Source organism: Nestor notabilis, unplaced genomic scaffold (assembly GCF_000696875.1).
Source record: "Nestor notabilis isolate BGI_N333 unplaced genomic scaffold, ASM69687v1 scaffold5827, whole genome shotgun sequence".
Lineage (NCBI taxonomy): Eukaryota > Metazoa > Chordata > Aves > Psittaciformes > Psittacidae > Nestor > Nestor notabilis.
Window position 1 is genome coordinate 3,439 of NW_009937081.1, and position 21,069 is coordinate 24,507.

Consider the following 21,069-nt stretch of genomic DNA (forward strand, 5'->3'; position numbering starts at 1 on the left):
TAATCCATTTTCATAACAGTGAAGTCACTGGGTAAGGACTTCTCCAGATGCTCATGTCCCAGAGTTAATGGTGCTTGTGGATGCAGACGTGGCTGCATGTGAGATGCTCCAGGGTTCTGAATTCGCACTAGTGCAGGTGAGCCACTGAAAAATTGCTTTAAGCTTCCTTGAGGTGAATGTTATGGACTTAAGTGGGAATTTGTGGAAGCTCTTGTGCCTATCCCAGGTTCTGTGATTTGTGGCTTTCAGTTACCAAAAAGCAATATTTAAAGCACTATCCTTTTGCTGTAGCTTGAGGCTGAGTGTTGGAGCACCCCAAACCAGGCGGGAGCTGGGAAATGGAGATGGGCTCTTTTCCAGACTGCACATTACCAGATGAATAATTAACTGTAGACTAATTGCAAATCCTAATTAGTCTCCTACAACTGCTCTCAACGCAGTAATGCTTCAGTGTAACGTGGAGAAAACTTGACCTTCAAGCTCTAAACTGTTGCTGGTGGGAGCCAGGAGGAACTTGCTGTTCAGAACCCAACTTACCTTTTGTGATGCTGCAAGTCAAACACCCACATAGATTTCTGCTAAAAAGTTAAAATGATACCAGTAAATATCCCTGGCCTTTTCCCATTGTTAGCTGCTCTTCCTGCAGATGGCTGAGGAAAACGAGGAAAAGTCATCTGGAATGTTGGGTTGGACCTCTTCTGTAGACTTGATGAGGAAATGGGAGGTGGACTTGGCTTTGTATCATGGCCCTGGTGTGATCTCCCTGTGTGGAGGGTGGTGCTTTCCAGGTAGAGGGAGTGTGTTGGAAGCATTGGAAGATGTACACATGGGTTTGCTGTCCTGGTCTTTGCTGTTAACACCTTGGTAGTGCATGTTGGCTGCCCTGCAGCCCATGGAGTGTGTTCCAAATGGCACATGTAGCCTTGGTTTCTCTGTGAGTAACTTGCAGGTTGTTCCTGCACTGCTGATTCAGGAAATCACGTTCCTTAGTGGCTCTGGTACCTCTGGTGTGGGGAAAGCAATAGGCTGGGTTTGCTTCCATGGGAGGTGCTGGGAATATAGCAAGCAATGAAAGGAGAAATAACAGCTGATGTTAGAAATAGCATGTGTTGAAAGCTGGAGCAAAGCATTACTTAAAATTAATGACCAGGCCATAATGTTAAAACAGTCTTGAATAGCATAAATGGCCTGAAAAAGAAGAGAAGGCTCCTTAAGGGGAGACGTTAGAGCAGCTCCAGTGCCTAAAGGGGCTCCAGGAAACCTGGAGAGGGGCTTTGGACAAGGGATGGAGGGACAGGCCAAGGGGAATGGCTTGAACCTGCCAGAGGGGAGATTGAGATGAGCTCTGAGGCAGAAGCTCTTCCCTGGGAGGGTGCTGAGGCGCTGGCACAGGGTGCCCAGAGAAGCTGTGGCTGCCCCATCCCTGGCAGTGTTCAAGGGCAGGTTGGACACAGGGGCTTGGAGCAACCTGCTCTAGTGGAAGGTGTCCCTGCCCGTGGCAGGGGTTGGAGCTGGATGAGTTCTAATGTCCATTCCAACCCAGACCATGCTGTGATTCAGTGATGCTGTGAAAACCAGGATACTGATGTTGCAGCACGAGAATTTAGCAGTGTTTTGTTGGTAAAAACGCTGAGAAGTCGCCAAGATAAAGAATTCATGACTGAACCTGTTTTTCTTCCTGTTTAGGTGACACTGAGCAGGAGCTGGGACCCCCTCCATCCGTAGATGAGGCAGCAAATACACTCATGACTCGCCTGGGCTTCCTCCTCGGAGAGAAAGTCACGGAGGTTCAGTCAGGGCCCCAGTACAGCATGGAGGTGCAGGATGAGAACCAGGTACGAGCCCTCTGATCCCTCCTCCTCTACAGCACGGTTTGAGCCACGCACAGCATGTGGGAGGGGGGTTTTGTGCCAGTTGGGTGCCAGCTGCTTGTCTCATACCCATGAACTGCTTGGGGGGGGGGGGGGAATGTCCCCGTCCGACAGTGAATCATCGTCAGAGCGCAGCAGAACGTGGTGCAGGATCAGCTGCTCCCCTGTGAAAGAGCTTCTGTTGTTTTTCTGTTTCTGCAAATGCTGTGGGAGTGGGCAGCATCTCTAATCAGATTATAGTGACCAAAATAATCTGTACTTCCATGGCATCTTACATAGAGTGCTTCAAGAACACTTCGGCAGTGTTACATAAAGGCTCACAGTTCCCCCAGGGAGGAGAGGGAAGGAGTAATAGCCTGATTTTATAGATAGTCACACTTTTTGCTCATGTTTGCTGAACAAGGTGATTTCATGCTTGGAAACAGAGACAGAAAGCAAATCATAAAATCTTTATTGTGATCAAGCTTGTTACCTCCCCTCTGGCTGCCTGAAAAGCCGGATAGCAGAAAGCTCAGGCCTACAACATAGATTTTGTGGGAACTGGCTGAGTTTCTTCCTCCTTCTCCTCAAGCCTGGGTACTACCCACTGCCAGCAGTGCTGGTGAGATGAGAATGAAACGAGGACGTAGTTTTTCCCTTCTTTTAAATTGACATGGGTAGTCCAGTATGTAGAAGAGCATGAAACTCAGAAGCCTACTTCTAATGCTCTCTCTTTTTAACAGAGTCATCCCATGAGTCTGCAGAAGCCACTTAGATATTTAACATGTGCATGATTCATAGGACCTGACTTCAGGTCCTGGATTCCTTAAAATAAAAAAACAGTAATGAAAATTGGCAGCCAAGTAGAATTCTTAGCGCAGGAATGACATGGAGCTGCTGGAGCAGGTCCAGAGGAATCTACAGAGCTGCTGCGAGGGCTGGAGCAGCTCTGCTCTGGAGCCAGGCTGAGGGAGCTGGGCTGGGGCAGCTGGAGAAGAGAAGGCTCCTGAAGGGGACACCTTAGAGCAGCTCCAGTGCCTAAAGGGGCTCCCGGAAACCTGGAGAGGGGCTTTGGACAAGGGCTGGAGGGACAGGCCAAGGGGAATGGCTTGAACCTGCCAGAGGGGAGATTGAGATGAGCTCTGAGGCAGAAGCTGTTCCCTGTGAGGGTGCTGAGGCGCTGGCACAGGGTGCCCAGAGAAGCTGTGGCTGCCCCATCCCTGGCAGTGTTCAAGGGCAGGTTGGACACAGGGGCTTGGAGCAACCTGCTCCAGTGGAAGGTGCCCCTGCCTGTGGCAGGGGTTGGAGCTGGAGGAGCTTTAAGGTCCCTTCAACCCAAACCAGGCTGGGATTCTATGGAGATGGTTTCTGTACATTCAAGCCGAATGCCCATTGTGGCTCTGGTGGCACATGTGAATCCTTCTCCCAACCTGAGCCACTAGGAAGGAAACTCGGAGTCCAGTTGTTCCTTAAGCCCTGGTCTGCTCCTAGCACAAAGCAGGGGGGTACTCCTGGGGAGCAGGGAGCAGGGCTGTGTCCTGGGGTTGGTCCCACACAGAACCAGAAGGTTTTTGATCTTCTGCATGGACACTTGAGAGCCAAGAAATGTGGTTTTGTCAAGCTTTTGCCTTTAATACATTCATTAACTTTTAACACTTTCAGTCAATATTTTATGCAAGTTGTGGTGGATTTGAAATGTACTTCGCTGCACATTGTGCTAGAAAATGTACTTTTAACACATACCTGCTTGAGCTGAATACTTCAAAGCCAAGCAGAGCTTTCTACTATAAATGGTTCCTTTTGTTGTTGCCTTTTGACAAAAATTAAAATCCCATCTTTTCTCTAAAGCAGAAGATGTCTTTGGAGAATAAAAGAAGAGAGGAAAACCTAAAGAGAAGCAGCAGAGAGTTGTCCTCTGAAATAGATGGGTATCTTGAGCTGTGTGCTAATTCTTGCATCAAGAAGTTTTATCAGGGCCTTTGAATGCTCTTCATGTGCTGCTGGAGATAAAGGGAAGCTGGTTCCTCAATTACCAACTTGATTTTTTATCTTTCTCTGTGAGCATCTCCTGCTGTCGGCACTTGCCTGGATTCACAGGATGCTCGAGGTTGGAGATGATCCCTGGAGGCCATCTCATCCAACCACCTGCTGGTGGGGCTGCCTTCAGAGCTGGACCGGGTTGTTCAGGGCTTGTCCAGGCGAGGTTTGAAGGTCTCCACAGGTGGAGAACAGGGCAGCCTGTTCCAGGGCTTGATGACTCTGCCTGGGAAAGGTTTTTGTCTTCCACCTACTAGAAAATTTCCTTGGCACATCCTACGACTGCAGCATCTTGTCCTTTCCCTTTGCCCTTCTGAGGAGAGCATGGTTGTTTCTTCTCTCACCTCCTGCAGACAGTGCAAGGCTGCAGCTATCCTTAGGTGCAGTTTAGCTGTCTCTTCTCCAAGGCTGAATGACTCCTCTCCATCAGCCTCTCCTCCTTCAAAACAAGCTCCAGCCACCTCACGGTCTTGGTGGCCCTGCTCTGACTTTTGCCATCTACCACTGGCTGTTCTGGGGCAGGAGCCATGCACAAACCCTGTCCACGCTCCAGCCTCTTCTGAATGGCAGCAGATCTTCTGCAAACCTCTCCAGCTCTCCTTCCCAAATCGAATTTCTTCAGCTACCCTGCTTAAAGTAGTGTTGAAAATCACAGAATCATCTCATGCTGCGAGACATGGGATTTGCAAAGATTAATTCTTCCCTTAATCATTGATTAATTGAAATCTGATGGAGGCTCTGACTAAGAGTTTACACTTGAATTTAAACACAAGAACAATTTCCTAGGGCTTAATGTGTCCATTTACAAGGCCTGGGCAAAGAAAACATTCTTTGTATCAAAAGCTGGGGCTCGGCTGCTGCTTGGAATTCTGACCATGCTTTACTTTCTCAAGCAAGAAAATCATTATTTGCAATCTTGCCAATGCTGGAGCTAAAGTGGAATTAAGGAATAAAGGTGTTTCCATGAAACCCACCCCAATTTGTCAATGTGCACATTGCATTTTCATTCAGGTGCCTCACTTTGAATATGTCAAAGGATATCTTCTCTAATTCAGAGTGCTCTGAAATGGTATGTTTTATTGTGCTGTCTCTTAATCATGCTCCTTAATGAGAGAGCACAAATGCTGAAGAATAAATCCTTTTTCTCCTACTTTTTTTAGGGGCAACTATTTTTTAACTGCACTGCCTGCCAGAGGAGCACAAAGGACAATGAGGCTGTGTCAGAGCAGTGTCATTTCTCAAAGCTTAGGGAAAATGTGACAGATGAAACAGCAGCAGGAAGAATACAGAATGTTCTGTCAATGGCAATTTGTATTTAAAACTTGCACAGAGGAGCCTTTTTTCTCTATCAATACAAAAATAAAACATGTCAATCAATGCCAAGTGATATCCCGTGTTACTCAGTAATTTCCAGTTGCAAGGAGCTGTTCTTAAGGAGCTGCATTGATAACATTACAAGTAAAAGAACTTAGAAGAATGTCACTTCTGGCATTTCGTGAAACAACAGTTTCCCCTCAGCTGCAGGGAAGATGAGTGCCCCTTCTTGTCCTGAAATTCGCTCTCGTGTGTAGTTTTCCTGTGGTTTCAGGTCAATGGATGGTTATTTTATTAGTGCTGAGAGAAGTTTCAGCAGGGATTTGTTTAAAATAACAGTTTAAAGAAGAACATAAAAAATTCACTGTAAAGAATTTACCATCACAGGACCATTAGGGTTGAAGGGACCTCTGGAGACCATCCAGCTCAACCCCCTGCCAGGGCAGTGCCACCCAGAGCAGGCCACACAGGAACGTGTCCATGAGGGTTTCAGTCTCTCCAGAGAGGAGACTCCACAACCCCCCTGGGCAGCCTGTGCCAGGGCTCTGCCACCCTCAACAGAAAGAACTTCTTCCTCATGTCGAGGTGAAACTTGTTGTGTTCTAGTTTATGGCCACTGCTCCTCGTCCTGTCACTGGGCACCATGAAGAGTCTGGCACCTCTTTGAGACACTGATCTGCACTGATGGGATCCCCTCTCAGTCTGCTCTTCTCCAGACTAACCAGGCACAGCTCCCACAGTCTCTCCTCATAAGATGCTCCAGACCCCTGAGCATCCTTGTGGCCTCTGCTGGACCTTCTCTAGTAGCTCCTTGTCTTTCTTGTACTGAGGTGCCATAATAGCATTATAGCCCTAATGCTTCACGTTCTGAAAGACCCCCATGGAAGCTGGTTAAATTTTTAGGTGTGTAGGATAAGGTTGGAAAGCACCTCTGGAGATCACCTAATCCAGCCCACTCAGTGCAGGGTCAGCTCAGAGCAGGTTCCTCAGGACCATCTCCAGTTGGGGTTTAAGTTTCTCCGTATCTGCTGTGTCAGATGCTCTAGTCCTTCAGTCAGCTCTGTGGTCCTGTGCTGGCCTTACCCCAGTAACCCCATTTGCCTCTTGTACTATCAATTAAAGCACCTCCAGCTCCAACCCCTGCCCCAGGCAGGGACACCTTCCACTAGAGCACGTTGCTCCAAGCCCCTGTGTCCAACCTGCCCTTGAACACTGACAGGGCTGGGGCAGCCACAGCTTTTCCCTAAACACTTCAGGTTTTTTTGCACACAGAATCTTAGAGGATCTGGCCAAAATCACTTTTTAAACACCATCTTTTTTGTTCTGCTGCATTTCTTGGTTTTGTTCTGCCTTTGGAGAGCAACATTTTCCCTCTTAAGTGTTTTAAACCTTATCTGGTGGGGGAAGCATGTCTGGGCAGGGCTGTCTCCTATCTAGATAAGGGATTTTGAGCTTCCTGGTGCAGGGGTGTAAAACCACTGCTGGTTTTCTTGAATGGAGAAAACATTTACAGAGCACAATGAGAACTAAAGCCCCACGGAGGCTTCTGAGCAGACGGAAATGGGCCAGAGATGTTTGTAGGGTTTCCTGTATGGGATGTGTCGTGCTGTTAAGTAGAGGTGAGATCATGCTGTATCATCACCACGCCGAAGATGTCCACTTAAACAATGGCATGAAATTTACTTCACTGTGTCATAATTTTTTGCTTATTTGTACTTTTTTTAACTTTCAGTTCAGTACTTCCTTGGAGAGGGGCTTTTTTTGAGGGCCTATAGGGACAGGATAAGGAGTAATGGGTTAAAACTGAAATAGGGGAGATTTAGGTTGGGTGTAAGGCAGAAGCTCTTCCCTGTGAGGGTGCTGAGGCGCTGGCACAGGGTGCCCAGAGAAGCTGTGGCTGCCCCATCCCTGGCAGTGTTCAAGGCCAGGTTGGACACAGGGGCTTGGAGCAACCTGCTCTAGTGGAAGGTGTCCCTGCCCGGGGCAGGGGTTGGAGCTGGAGGAGCTTTAAGCTCCCTTCAACACAAACCAGTTTGGGATTCAATTAAAATGATCAAAATTCCTAATACAGTCTGGAGTCAGGCATTTGGTAAATCCCGCTTTATTTATATGCTTCCTGTTGAACATGGAAGCTGTAAAGCAAGACACACAAAACGAGCCTGGTGCCGGTGTTTCCACACTGTGGGGAGGCTCAACAGGCCCTGGTGCTTTGGGCAGCAAAGCACTTTCCACCTTCCCCCTACAAAGCACTCGCCAAGCGTGAGCTGCAGGAAGACTCTTCCCTCCTGCCCCGGTGCCGGGCAGTGGTGAGTGACGTGTTCCCGCTTGCCCCGTTTCAGAGCTCGGCCGTGACGCAGCGCATCAGCCCCTGCTCCACGCTGACCAGCAGCACGGCCTCGCCGCCCGCCAGCAGCCCCTGCTCCACGCTCCCGCCCGTCAGCACCAGCGCCACCACCAAGGACTGCACCTACGGCGCCGTCACCAGCCCCACCTCCACGCTGGAGAGCAGGGACAGCGGCATCATAGGTGAGTGTCGCCCCGCGCCTCCCCGGAGCGCTGGGCTTGCAGGTGTCACTGCAGCTCGTACACACGTGGTCGCTGATGGGATGAGTTTGGGTTGCTCAGGTGAACGCTGCAGTGACCAAGGTGAAATGCTCTCCCATTCAGCAGAGGGACAACTCTGTGGAGTTGGTGAAAATTGGGGTGAAGTCGATTGATTGATGCAAAGTTGTGGTGCTTGTTTAAGTGGTGAAAGAGGAAGAGTTTTATCTTCCTTCTTCTCATTATGTGTCCCATCAGCACCTTTCTGCCCTTGCAGTCTTTCTTCCCATTGCATTCTTGCCCTGCTTTCATTCTAGTGAGGTTGTTGGGGTGTTTTCTTACCGAGTTCACTTTTGTTCTGTATCCTTCAGCTGCTGCCCATGCCCACTTAATGGAATCATAGAATAGTTTGGGTTGGAAAGGATCTTCAAAGCTCATCTAGTCCAACCTCCCTGCAATGAGCAGGGACGTCTTCAACTAGAATAGGTTGCTCAGAACCCATTGCAGCCTGACCTTGAATGTCTCCAGGGATGGGGCATCCACCACCTCTCTGGACAACCTGTGCCAGGGTTTTACCTCCCTCATTGTAAAACATTTCTTCCTCACATCCAGCCTGAATCTCCCTCATTTACTTCAAAACCATCACCCTTCCTCTGTTGAAACAAGCCCTGCTAAAAGTCTCTCCCCATCTTTCTTGTGGGTCCCTTTTAAGAACTGAAAGGCCACAATAAGGTCTCCCATTCACGAATGTGGAGGTGCTCGTTTAGACAGAAATGAGCTTTTTGAGCAGATAAGGAAGATGGGATGTCTCAATGCAGGCCACAGCTGGTCCTGGGGCTGCCATCCCCTCCTACTGCCTCAAGTAATCTCAGAGGCATCTCTTTTGTCAACATTTTGTTGTTGTTTAAGGCGGTTACGGACCATTTAGTCCATAGTCATTGTACTTCCATGTCAAAGGAAAGAAAAGAGATGATGGCATCATGTTCATAGTTCAAAGACTGATCACCCTCTGTGCCCCGTGACTGCCACTGCCACCTTAGTGGTAACTCTGTGCCTCATAACCGACTGTCACTCTTCAGCTGAGCCCCGGGCAGGAGCTGAATTAAATGAACACAAATTCCAGTGAATTTCATTCCAGTTGGTTGCAGGTGTGAAGGATCTTGAGCAAATAATATCCACAGATTTCTGTTCCGTAACTGTCAAGGCCTAACAGGAGGAAAGGGTTGTCTGTGTAACATCAGGCAGGATGCTGCTTGCTTGGTTGTCCTTGCCACATGTTCCATGCTCAGCATTTCTCCAGCTAAGAAGATTTTACTTTGCCAACAGTTTATGTAGTACTTAAAGAAACAAATGGAAAGTTGATCGTTGAGGGAGGTCTTAGTTGTGCTTGTGATTGGTATTTGCTTAGCTGATAGGAAATCTGGCCTTTGTTCAGCTCCCGTATGCCACAGCAGCCTTTGTATAGAGCAGTTGCTCCAAGCCCCATCCAACCTGGCCATGAACACTGCCAGGGATGGGGCAGCCGCAGCTTCTCTGGGCACCCTGTGCCAGCGCCTCAGCACCCTCACAGGGGAGAGCTGCCTTAGATCTAGCCTAAATCTGCCCTGTTTAAGTTGGAACCCATCACCCCTTGTCCTGTGACTCCAGTCCCTGATGAAGGTCTCTCCCCAGCATCCTTGTAGCCCCCTTCAGACACTGGAAGCTGCTCTGAGGTCTCCACGCAGCGTCTCTTCTCCAGGCTGAACAGCCCCAATGTTCTCAGCCTGTCTCCATAACAGAGGTGCTGCAGCCCCTGATCATCCTCATGGCCTCCTCTGGACTTGCTCCAACAGCTTCATGTCCAGACATGATAAGGTGCTGAATCTTTTTTGCTCAGACTTTCTACTCCATCCTTTTTCACTAGCTCTGTAGCAATTAATTTAGAAGTCTGAAACATTTTGTTGCCCCTCAAAAGGAAGATTCTCTCTTAGAGGTTCTTCTGCTGGGAACATAGGTTTTCCCATGGAAACTATGGAAATAATAGAAGGTTGCTTATCCCAAGGCTATGTTAATGTATCCCAGATGGAAAAGTCATGTAAAGAAATGTTCATGTGGAGTAGGAGAATCACTTTTCAAGGCTTTCAAGAAGCAAGGCTTTTCCCTCCTAGTGTTCACACTCAAAGGAAGACAAGAGCCTCTTTCTCCCCTTGTTTCCTCTCTCCCCTTTCTTTTGACAATAACATTTTCAACACCTTCTTTGATAGAAGCTCAACAGCTGTAACAGATTGTGGGGAAAATGGTCTTTTCCACTGCTGGAAAGTATGAGCGAAGAAAACTGGGAGGTTTTGAGCTAAGGCTGTTTCTCTGTAGCTCCACTTCTCCAAGTGTAAGGTCAGTTTGAGCAAGGGGAGGCCATTTTTCTGCAAGATGTGGATGCAGAATTTGGTCATTGCCCTCCAGCTGGGATGGGAATTGGGTGTGCACCAAGTTTGGGAGGTGCTCTCTGCGTGACAGCAATCACCTGGTTCAACTGTCAGTACAGAGCAGGCAAATTGTCCACGTGGAGGAAGTGAAGTCCACTTTGTGCTTTGCTCTCCTTTTCAGGAACACACCAGCTCCTTTGTTTCTGGGGGCTCCAAGATCAAGTTTCCTTTTCAGTTCATTCCCTGATTATTGGATATAGATCTTCTTGTGGGCACATCCCCTGCTTGTGTTTTTTCTCTGCAAGGATGGCTGTAATGATGGAGTTTTTGGTCTGAGCAGCTTCATGTGGTACCTTGAAAGTGAAAATCAATTGGAGATTTCCTTGTCAAAACTACTGATGATTTTGTGCCATTTTTATGTCTAGAAGAATCATAGAATAGAAGCATAGAATAGTTTGGCTTGGAAGGGACATTGAAAGGTCATCTAGTCCACCCTGCCTGCCGTGAGCAGGAACATCTTAAACTAGCTCAGGTTCAGAATCGACATTTTCCTGGGTATTTATGTATCCTCAGTAATGATCCCTCCTGCTCCTCCCAAATCATAGAATTATGGAATGGTTTGGGTTGGAAAGGACCTTAAGATTATCTAATTCCAACCCCCTGCCATGGGCAGGGATGCCTTCCACTAGACCAGGTTGCTCAAAATAAATGATTGAAACTATTAGCTCCAAGAAGGTGTATTTCTATAATAGGCAGCTCCAATATATTTCCTTTTGATAGAAGTTAATGGTTTTGGGAAGATCTCTTCATCTTTACCACCTCTGTCCTAGACACAGCATTAATTTGTCAAAGTTAAATCATTGTGGCTCTTTAGACTCTACACGAAGCGCATTAAGAGCGTAACTATCCACTGAGGTGTGTAGAGTGGGCATTTTGGTGGTCTCATCTGGATGCAAAGAGCAGATTTTAACCAGCCAGGTCTCTGGTGACTTGTCCTCTTGGAGTTATTCCTGTCCCTTTGTGTGTCACCTCTTATATAATTTCAATTATTAGGGAAGAAGTGTGTCGTGTCTCTCATCTGCACAGCACAGGGACTGCTTCATGCTTACTGGGGGCTTTAATAAATGCATCACTTGGGCTAGAAGAGACTTAGTTTGAAAGTTTAGATCCTCTGTAGTAAAGGGAAGTTCAGGCTATTTCAGTCGAAAGGGTAACAAAACATGCAACAAGATCTTCAAACACTCTGATTTGTAGGAGAAAAGAAATGGTGATGGGGGGAGGAGGAGAGAGGAGGTGAGCCAAGAGGAGTGATAGGAGCAAATCAGCCCTTTCTCCTGGAAGCCACTAAACCCTTTCAGTGTACAACAGAATGGCTGGTGAAAATGCTGCCCTGGCTTTAACCTCTGAATAGCTTCCAGGATTTTCTTTGGCTCTCACCATGTAAAAGCAGCCAACTGTTAATGTTCAAAATCTGCTACTGAAAAGAAAACTGGTCAAAGAATCATGTGCTGTTACGGGGGGAACTTTGCACTTCACAGCCCGCAGGAGTGGACTGTAAAGTTTTGCTGCTTGAATGCAGCAGAATATAAGCCAATCTCCAGCAATCTGAGCAAGCCTGCAGAATAAACCCACAAATGCTTCTTGCTGGTGTGTAAAGCTTACCCAAGTGCTTGTGATGTTCACACAGCACTTGAAGTCATTTAGTCTCCCAAAGGGATTAAAAGAGCTTCTGTTTTCCATGTTGAATGTTCCTGGAGAAGTGCTGTAATTTACTGTGCTATGAAATGGGGCCAGCCTTGTCCTTGATGCAAAGTCCTTTGTGACCTGTGCTGTGTTCCCCACTTAATTGTTACTGGGATCATCCTGAGCAGGGAAATTGGTGTGATGGTAAAGCAGGAAACAGGGAGCTGCATAAATCCTCCTGCACCAACGTAGGCACGTCTAGTACCATGTCAACCACTTAGATTTTGTGACATGTAAAGGACCCTCTGTCCCCTTCAGGATGTCCCTGACATGGAGCTTTTTTCACATTCTTTGTTTGCTGGCTTTTTACTGTGACTCCTGAGCTTTTATCAGCTCTCTGCTTTCTGCAGATTTATGTGTTGGTGGGTTAAAAATAGGTTTGTGAATAAATTCATCTAGAGTGTGTGCTAAGCAGAATAGATGCTGCGACAATAAAACAAGATAGATTTGTTTGCAAGTTCAACTGCTTGGAGAAGGGAGCAAAGAACAGCTCAAAAGGCACATCGAGATAAATTTAACTCAGGTTAAATATTTTTGTGATCTTCCAGCTAAAGCATTTGAATTCCGACATTCTCATCAGTATTATGAAATGCTCTGTTAATAATGAATAAGATTTGTAAGAATTGCAGATCTTTGTCTTCAATCTAGCCAGCTTCCATTTGGGCTCATTCCCCAAAGGAGGAGCTCCCTGGAAGATGTCTCACAGTGATGAATAATGAGCTTTTGTTCACTAATGCATCTACATATTGCAGGTGACGGGGCTGATGGTTCAGGAGGTGAAATGGAGGTTATTTATCAGGCATCACATCAGCTTTTGAGTAAACTCAGTGGGGTCACAGAATCCCAACCATACGAAGTAGAAAACAGCAGCATCTCTGAATCCCAGTCCATTGAAAGGATACATTAAGCAGAGAACATGTGCATGCACATGTGGTGTGATTTGTGGTTGATGTCAGGGGGAGAAACCATGAAGTCATGAAACAACAGTTCTGCCTTCCCCCAGTTAAGCCAGTGCCAAGGGTTGGGTTTGGCACCAAAATCTGGGCCTTAAGTACTGGATCATGGGACAGCTACAGATCCAGGATGTTACTGGAAGAAAAAGGAGAAAGAAGAGTGTTTAAAGCCAAAGGAAGTGGCACAGAACAGATGTAATACATGAACTGTGAAATCTGCTTTGGTTTATGGTCCAGCCCAGTAGATGGAAGGAAAATTGAGTGAAAAAAAGAAAGGAAGAATAAACTGGGAAGACAGCTCAGAAGACAGCTAGAGGAAAATGCAGTGCTGTCAACTCCCACGGGGTTATTTTGGATACTGTGATAAGTGGCTTCTCTTACGTTTTAGCTGTTGGTGGTGTGAGGTGAGATGGGACTCTCAGCTTTTATTTTAAGAGCAGCAAGATTTTAACCTTCATGCTTATGAAAAGCTCCACGATGATCCAAGCTTGCCCAAAAAGTTAATGCCAAGTATACAGATAACTTCCCTTCCCTTGTGCACACCCCCACACAGACTCCTTTCTGCTTTCTTGTTTAAATCTTAGCATTTTAAAACCAGTTTCAAGACTGTGGACTTAAAAAAAGAAGAAATAAAGCTGGGAAATTGGGAATTGTCCTTGCTAATGCTAAAGAAGGAATGTCAATGAGACAGGCAAAAATAAAGAAGAGTCCAAAACGGTAAAAGGTGGACAGAGAGGACACTGAATCAAGAAGGTGATGGAAGTTGATACAGGCTTGAAGGGGTGTGTATGTGCATGTCTTCTTCTGGAATGGTACCAGGCCCACTGTTACCATGCAGTGAGTGGTTCCTGCAGCTGACTGTCGGGTTTAACCTCAACCAGCAGTTGAGCACTGAGCCCCTCGCTCACCCCAGTGGGATGGGGAGAATTGTAGAGTCATATCATGGAATCCAGCCTGGTTTGGGTTGAAGGGACCTTTAAGCTGATCCAGCTCCAACCCCTGCCACGGGCAGGAACACCTTCCACTAGAGCAGGTTGCTCCAAGCCCCTGTGTCCAACCTGGCCTTGAACACTGCCAGGGATGGGGCAGCCACAGCTTCTCTGGGCACCCTGCGCCAGCGCCTCAGCACCCTCACAGGGAAGAGCTTCTGCCCAAGAACTCATCTCAATGTCCCCTCTGGCAGCTTGAAAAACATTCATTGCCTTGTTTCTGCAAGTGATAAACTGAAGTTTCTAGATGTCAGCTTTGCTGGTCTGTTCTGTCTCACAGCACGGTGTTTGCAGTGAGTTTTCTTTGAGGGTGGGAATGCCTTGCTCTGCTGAAATGCTGCTTTGACCCAGGTTGTACATTCCTAGTCTGAGGAGCTCACAGGTACGAGCCCTTTGAGGCATTCAGACCATTCTTCATCCCACTTGTCAGCGCTGCAGTGGGGAATTCAGATTTAGAACAGAGCAAATACAGGGTCAGCATGATGCTACCATCAAGGTATTTTTCATTAAGTTTCAAGACTTTGTGTGTGCTTACCATGATTTAGAGTACCTCGAGGCAGAAATGGGTTTACCTGTTTAATCCTTTTTACAGGATTGTTATGTGAATTAAGCAGTGATCTTTATTTTCCCCCCTGTTTGAGATCAGTGCTGTAAGAAGAGTTAAACCTCTGAAGAGCAGTGTGGGTTTTGACCTCAAGCAGGGCAAGACTTAAGGGTTTGGAGTTTTATTTCCCCTGTAGAAGCTTTAAACTCACTGACTGATGGTGTCCAGCAGAGAACAGTTCTCTCCTAAACACACTGAGTGCTTGGGGGCTGTTGGGACTTGGCTTGCACGTGACAGCCCAAAGCTGCTGCCTTCCCTTGGGAAAGCTTTGGGCTTATGCTCTGTGCCTGCCAAGTTTTCCTCTTTGGCAGCCAAGCTCCTGGCTATATTTAGGTGTATCCTTCTGTGGATGAGTTTGGGAAAGCTTATGTAGATGAGGGTAAAAACTGTATTTCGCTCCTTGTCAGCTCGTCCGTGTCAGTTAGGACATCTCCAGTGCGACAGGGCAGGTCCTGCTGGAGATGAGGAAATGAGGTGAACTGGCAGATGTGCAGGAGTGGTTTTAGTAGGTCTTGGCAGTGCACCATGTGAAGCTGGCTCCTTTGCTGCAGTTATTCCTTTAAAGCAGCAAAATCTCCCATTTCCTACTTAGGACATTATAAATCTTTAATATATAATTCATGTTACAGCCGTTGGTCAGCATAAAGTGGTAATTACAGAAAACACTTTCTCCTGCAGCTCCATATGAAAGGTGAACATGAAGGGTGACATTTTCAAGGCATGATCTCTGCCTCACGGGGAATTGGATGGGATGGTAGAATTCCCCTTGTGTGTTTGATTCCAGACAAATACAGCTGAAAGCCTCATGCCCCAGGGCAGAGGCCAGCATGCAGCCAAATGAGAAATAGTGTTTGCTGTCCTGTGAGTACATGAAACTCTCTGAGAAGTGTAGTACTGTCTGCAGGGAAATGCGGGGGGAGCTGCTGCAGTGGTACAGTTCTGGGGTTCACCCCAAAGATAAAGGTATTTTAAAGCATGTTATTTGCAAAAAGTTCTAATCAGAGTGTTTCATCAAGGGAAATGAGCCAAGCTTGAAAATGAAAGCTTGATGTAGTCAAGTCCTCTGCCCAGGAAAATCATCGCATCCCAGACTGGTTTGGGTTGAAGGGACCTTAAAGGTCATCCAGTTCCAATCCCTGCCACGGGCAGGGACACCTTCCACTGGAGCATGTCAACTGAAGTAACTTCAAATTGCGTATGTGTATTCACCAGTCAGTCTGGACACAACAGCAACCATTTTGCTTCCTACAGCAGTTCCATTTCTTGAGGTGAAATAGAATCTCAGAAGCACTAAGGACTTCAAAAGTATTTATGGAGCTGCTGGAGTGAGTTCAGAGGAGGCCCCAGAGCTGCTGCGAGGGCTGGAGCAGCTCTGCTCTGGAGCCAGGCTGAGAGAGCTGGGCTGGGGCAGCTGGAGAAGAGAAGGCTCCTCAAGGGGACACCTTAGAGCAGCTCCAGGGCCTAAAGGGGCTCCAGGAAACCTGGAGAGGGGCTTAGGACAAGGGATGTAGGGACAGGCCAAGGGGAATGGCTTGAACCTGCCAGAGGGGAGATTGAGATGAGCTCTGAGGCAGAAGCTCTTCCCTGTGAGGGTGCTGAGGTGCTGGCACAGGGTGCCCAGAGAAGCTGTGGCTGCCCCATCCCTGGCAGTGTTCAAGGGCAGGTTGGACACAGGGGCTTGGAGGTCCCTGCCCGGGGCAGGGGATGGAGCTGGGTGAGCTTTAAGGCCCCTTCCAACCTAAATCATTCCGTGATTTAATGTCTTAACAGACAGCATGCTCTAAATCTGGGGAAGATAAACTGGTGACCTCAAATCCATCAAAGAGCAGGAATTTTTGCCTTGCTGTTTTTGAGTTAGCAGTGGCAGGGGTGCTGTGAGCCCTGGGGCAGGGTCTCTCCTTCTCCTGAGGCTGTGCCCCCCTTATACTGCAAACCTCTGAATGTGTCCTGTAAGCTGAGATGTTACCAGTGATGAAAACTTCAGGTATCACTTAAGCTGAGTCCATGTGTGCTCCTGCAGCCCCTTTTTTGACACCAGTGTAACAACATAATGTGTAAGTGGAGCCTGTTGGGATTTCTCACCATCAGGACCTCCTTTCCACAGGCTGTCAGCTGGGTTAGCCAGAGCCACAGTTCTGAATTGCAGAGCAAAGAGATCTCAATGTATGAGCACAAAATACTTGTTCTGTGGTTTAGATGTTCAGTCCAACCCCAAAGTTGTAATAGCTGAAAGAATCTTCACTTGAAGGTCAGTTTTTAATAGAACCTGATGCTCTCCTGTATTCCACATATGCAAAGATGTGCTTGTCAATAGACATACAGGCAGTGATGTTGTCATATTGGTAGCTGCTGTTGCTTGTTTCAATTGGCTTCTCTGCATCTGGATTAAGGCCCAGAGTGTTTTTAACATGTAGATATAGTTTAGGTACATTAAGGAGACAACAGGATCCTGGTGTGACTGCAGCAGGATCCATCCTGAGGGTTGGTCTCCATTCCCCATGCATCCCACTGCAGAGATTACTGCTGAAAGCTCAGTTAATCCCCTGCAGGGCCAACGCGTGATGGGGAGATGTTCTCACACACCCAAAACCGTATGTCCTGGAATGCCCTCTGCACTTCTGGAAGGTTCAGGGTATGAATATAGCAAACTTGCAGAAATAATGGTGTTTTTGCAGATTTGCTTCTGGTTGCGGGTGTTCATGGGCTTGATCCCGTTGAAGACTGACATGAAGTTCTTTCTACCCAAGAAATAGAGTGGAAAGGAATGGTGTAGAGTAGACACTAGAGTAGAGAAGAGAATATGGAATGTAGAATATGGAATATAATGGAGTATTTTCAGGAGTAAGAGACCTACAACAATCATCTAGTCCAACTGCCCGACCACTTCAGGGCTGACCAAATCATTGCCCTTGCTTTGTATTCCCAGCTTTCTACCCCCGTGTTTCACACTGCACCACGCTTGGGAGATGCAGATAATGTGAATGTCCTGAAATGGGATGCTGCTTTCTCACACCTGGACTGTGAAGTTGTGGTTTGTGAGCAGCTCTCTGGCTTGTGCTCTTGGGAAGCTTTGCTTCCCCCAGGAGACGTGCTCAGCATGTTGGTTCATGTTGCTGGCTCGTAGTGAACCTTATGCTTTTGCCTTTTAAATAAAGTCAAAATTGGTTTGGTTTAAAATAGCTCAGGAGAGATTAAGCCCATAGAGCAGTTGCTTCCAGCCCATGCAGCAGTACTTAGATCATCCAGGGTTGTTCAAAAGGTAAATTAATCCACAGGGAGCAATCCTAAATATCTGATTCAATGAAGAGTTTGCACATAAACCAGCTTTAGTGTAAAACAGTGAAAATGATGTTTAAAATGAACACAAAGTGATGATTAGAGAAGGGGCCAGCAGCACTTAGTAGCTCCTTTTTCCTTTTTTGTTGCTTCATTTAGAGGAAACTCATGTTGACATGTAGTTATTTTGGTTTTCCTCAGTTTGATGTATGAGTTCAGCTGCTGATGTGTATCTACAGAGATTAATTAGACAGATCCTGCGAGAGGGTTTGTAAATGAATGGATTTTAATGGATCAATGGATTGATTTTTGCCTGGACTAGATGTGTAGTGAGTCTGGCACTGCAGACTCATTGAAAAGGAGTTTTTCTACACAACCATTCCAAACCTCTTTCTCAATATTAAACCATGTGAGGGAGCAGGAGGAATCTGGGAACATCTGTTCCTTGTTTTGGTCTCATTTTCCTATGCTAAAGTGTAAATGCATTTACCTGACAGCAAACCTATGTTTCAATGCCAACAAACAAATATCAGTTCTTAGCAGTTGCATGTGTTGGGGGGATGCTTGATGAGAGATGAAGATGTTGATCCCACTGCAGAGACAAGAAACCCAATACTGAGAAACTAAACTATACAAGCAGGGGTGAAGGTTGGAGGTGCACGGAGCTTGTTGGAATAGATAAAGAAGAGGCACAGTGAGAATTAAAGGTGTTCATTTTGGTTTTTAATGGTGGTTTTGTGACATGAGATGTAAGCATTTCATTCTGGTTCTTCTTATCATGGCATTCATCATGTATAATTAAGCCAGATCAGTCCTTGGTCGCTGAAGCTTGTGGTTTTGCATTGGGAGTCCAGCAGAACTGTCAGCACCTTCATAATTTGTCAGCTCTATATGGGTATTTCTGAGGATTTACGTTAGATGCCTAATGTTGGGCAGGGAAATTATTCCTCTACTCAACATGTAAATTGCTGGCTGGAATATGTACTTCTCTGCTTTATCCATTTGCACTTCGTCATCCACCTACCAGGTGCTCCTGGCTGGAAGTTCTTTCCTAGGCTGCTTACTTGTAACGCTTGGCATAGAAAAGGCTTGAACCTAAAAGCATGTGAGTCCTCAGAGTAATTTCCTCTTTGTGCTTATCAGTATAAACATCAATGTGATGCTGTTGGTTAATGAAGCAGCATCGCCCTTGGTTCAGGAATGGATTTTGGTGAAGGCCCTGAGGAGACATCACCACGTGGTTTGTGTTGCAGATGAGGAGTGGTGGGTCCACGCTGTGTGTCCAGGGACAAATGGCACAGAAATGAGCAGAGAATTTGGGCTGGAGAAGGTGTTTACCACAGCTAAGTGAAAATGATGGATTTCAGTGGGGTTAGCAAGTAGATCTCCAAACACTCGGTGTGGCCGGGGCTGCAGAATACTCGTGGTTAAGTTGAATTCCAGGGGTTTGAATAGCAGTGGGGCAATGAGAGGATAGTGAGCTCTGATTTGTGATCTCCCAGGTGGGGAGGAGGCAAGTTTGACACAGCTGGGGTGGTCCTGGGGCCTTGTCGTAGTGACTTAATGGTTGGATTATGATCTTGAAGGAAGATGTAAGAGACTTAAAGGAAGGTCAACAGCCCAAAGGGAGTTACAGCCCGTGGATGACTGTCAGAATCGAGATGATACCAGCAGGGAGATGTTAGTTGTGTGGGTCAGTATAGCATTATCACTTCCCAATGTGAAAGTCAACATAGCAACAGTCCTGCTCTGTAAAATGAAATAATAGAAGGGAAAATATGTGGATTCAGTTAAAGCTTCATAAAAACCTGCTGTCAGTCAAGCGAGATATTGGGTTCAGTTTCTGATCCGCAAGACCTGGTTGTTCATGCAGGTCAGGGGGGAGCTCTCTGTGTTTGGTGCCAGACACTGCAAGGTTATAAACTTCTGCAACCATCTTTGAAAAGGTGGTAACTGATGCAAATTAAAAGAGATGAGGAGCATGATAATGGTGTTTCCTCAATAATTTCTGGTTTTCTGGCATCATGGCTTCAAATACGCTGCCACACTTAATTTTTAATATTCTTTGTAATTACAAATGGCTTTTAACAGTGTGAGCCAAAACGTTACAGTCTAAATGTTCGAGAAGTAGTAAACAGAACCAGTGTCAATAAATCCAATTCCATAATCTCTGATTTATGTGAATGTGGAAAATCTGATGAACATGGGTTTTGGCTCTTGCGTTGCACCACTCGGCGTAGAGCAGCGAGTGTGCAAACCCTTCTTTGTTACTCATGGTGTTTATCATTTCTTCCTTCAAGCTACTTTGACAAGCTACTCAGAAAATGTGGAACGCACTAAATATGGAGGGGAAAGCAGTAAAGAACTTGGATCTGGAGGAAACCTGAAACCTTGGCAGTCCCAGAAATCCAGCATGGACTCATGCTTATACCGCGTGGACGAGAACATGACGGCCTCCACCTACAGCCTGAACAAAATCCCAGAGAGGAACCTGGAGACGGTCTTGTCCCAGTCAGTGCAGTCTATTCCTCTTTACCTGATGCCACGGCCAAATTCAGTAGCAGGTAAGAAATAAACATTCTCCCTTTGAGTAAAAGGCCTTTGTCATGTTCTCATTATCCAAAGAGAAATCTCCTTTCTGTAGTCGTCCTTGTGAAGTGTGACAGGAGTTGTCTTTTCATTTGACTTACTGCTTCTCTATAGAAAACTCCTGTTGATGTTGAATGGTTCTTTCAGCAGTTGGTTGTCCCTTTGTTAAGAAACTGTACAACTGTAAGATTATTGGAGAATATTTATCATTACAGCACAAATAATGATGCTCTGACATACCTCACTGATCTCTTTTAACAACCTGTGAAGCTTGCCCTGAAGTTGATAGCAGCGGGACAGAAGCAAGAGATAGGATTAAAAACATTCAAGCTTAACAGAAAAGCTGCTTGCCTGAAATTATGCTCCTTTGCTTTCCTGTCCCATATTTTTTCCCTGCTGGGTGACTTCTGTGGGTTTAAACATTCTCTTGGGGTGGTCTGTATGTCTGGACATGGAGAAGTACAGGCTTTGTCGTCTTATAGAGTCCCTGCAGGATTCTCCTGTGGCTGGCAGCAAGGATGTTACTCCAGAAGGTCCAGACTGCACAGAGCTTGGGATAGTCTCTGTTGAAACAGCAGCTCTTGGCAACCCAGGCTGCATTGCATAACTGGATTAGGTTTCCTTTTTAATCCCCCTTTGGATAGTCATAGGCCTAACAGCAGTGTAGAAAAGAGATTTTATAGATGCTAAAATTATGGGTATCCTAAGCATGGAGGTACAACACCACGTGCTACTTAATTACGTCCAAAAGCCTGTGATTTCAGAAGGGAA

The 21,069-nt window shown here is 46.5% G+C and overlaps 1 protein-coding gene across 1 annotated transcript in view; it reads left to right on the forward strand.

Annotated features, from left to right (window-relative positions):
- Positions 1–1,686: 1,686 nt before the first annotated feature.
- The window catches only part of TANC2 (tetratricopeptide repeat, ankyrin repeat and coiled-coil containing 2), a gene marked incomplete at its 5' end in the record, with an annotated part of 99,891 nt that continues 80,508 nt past the window's right edge, over positions 1,687–21,069 (forward strand). The window contains 3 exons of the mRNA XM_010018652.1: positions 1,687–1,835; positions 7,541–7,727; positions 20,010–20,273. Coding sequence (XP_010016954.1) covers positions 1,687–1,835; positions 7,541–7,727; positions 20,010–20,273 — 600 coding nt within the window. The remainder of the gene's footprint in view (positions 1,836–7,540; positions 7,728–20,009; positions 20,274–21,069) is intronic.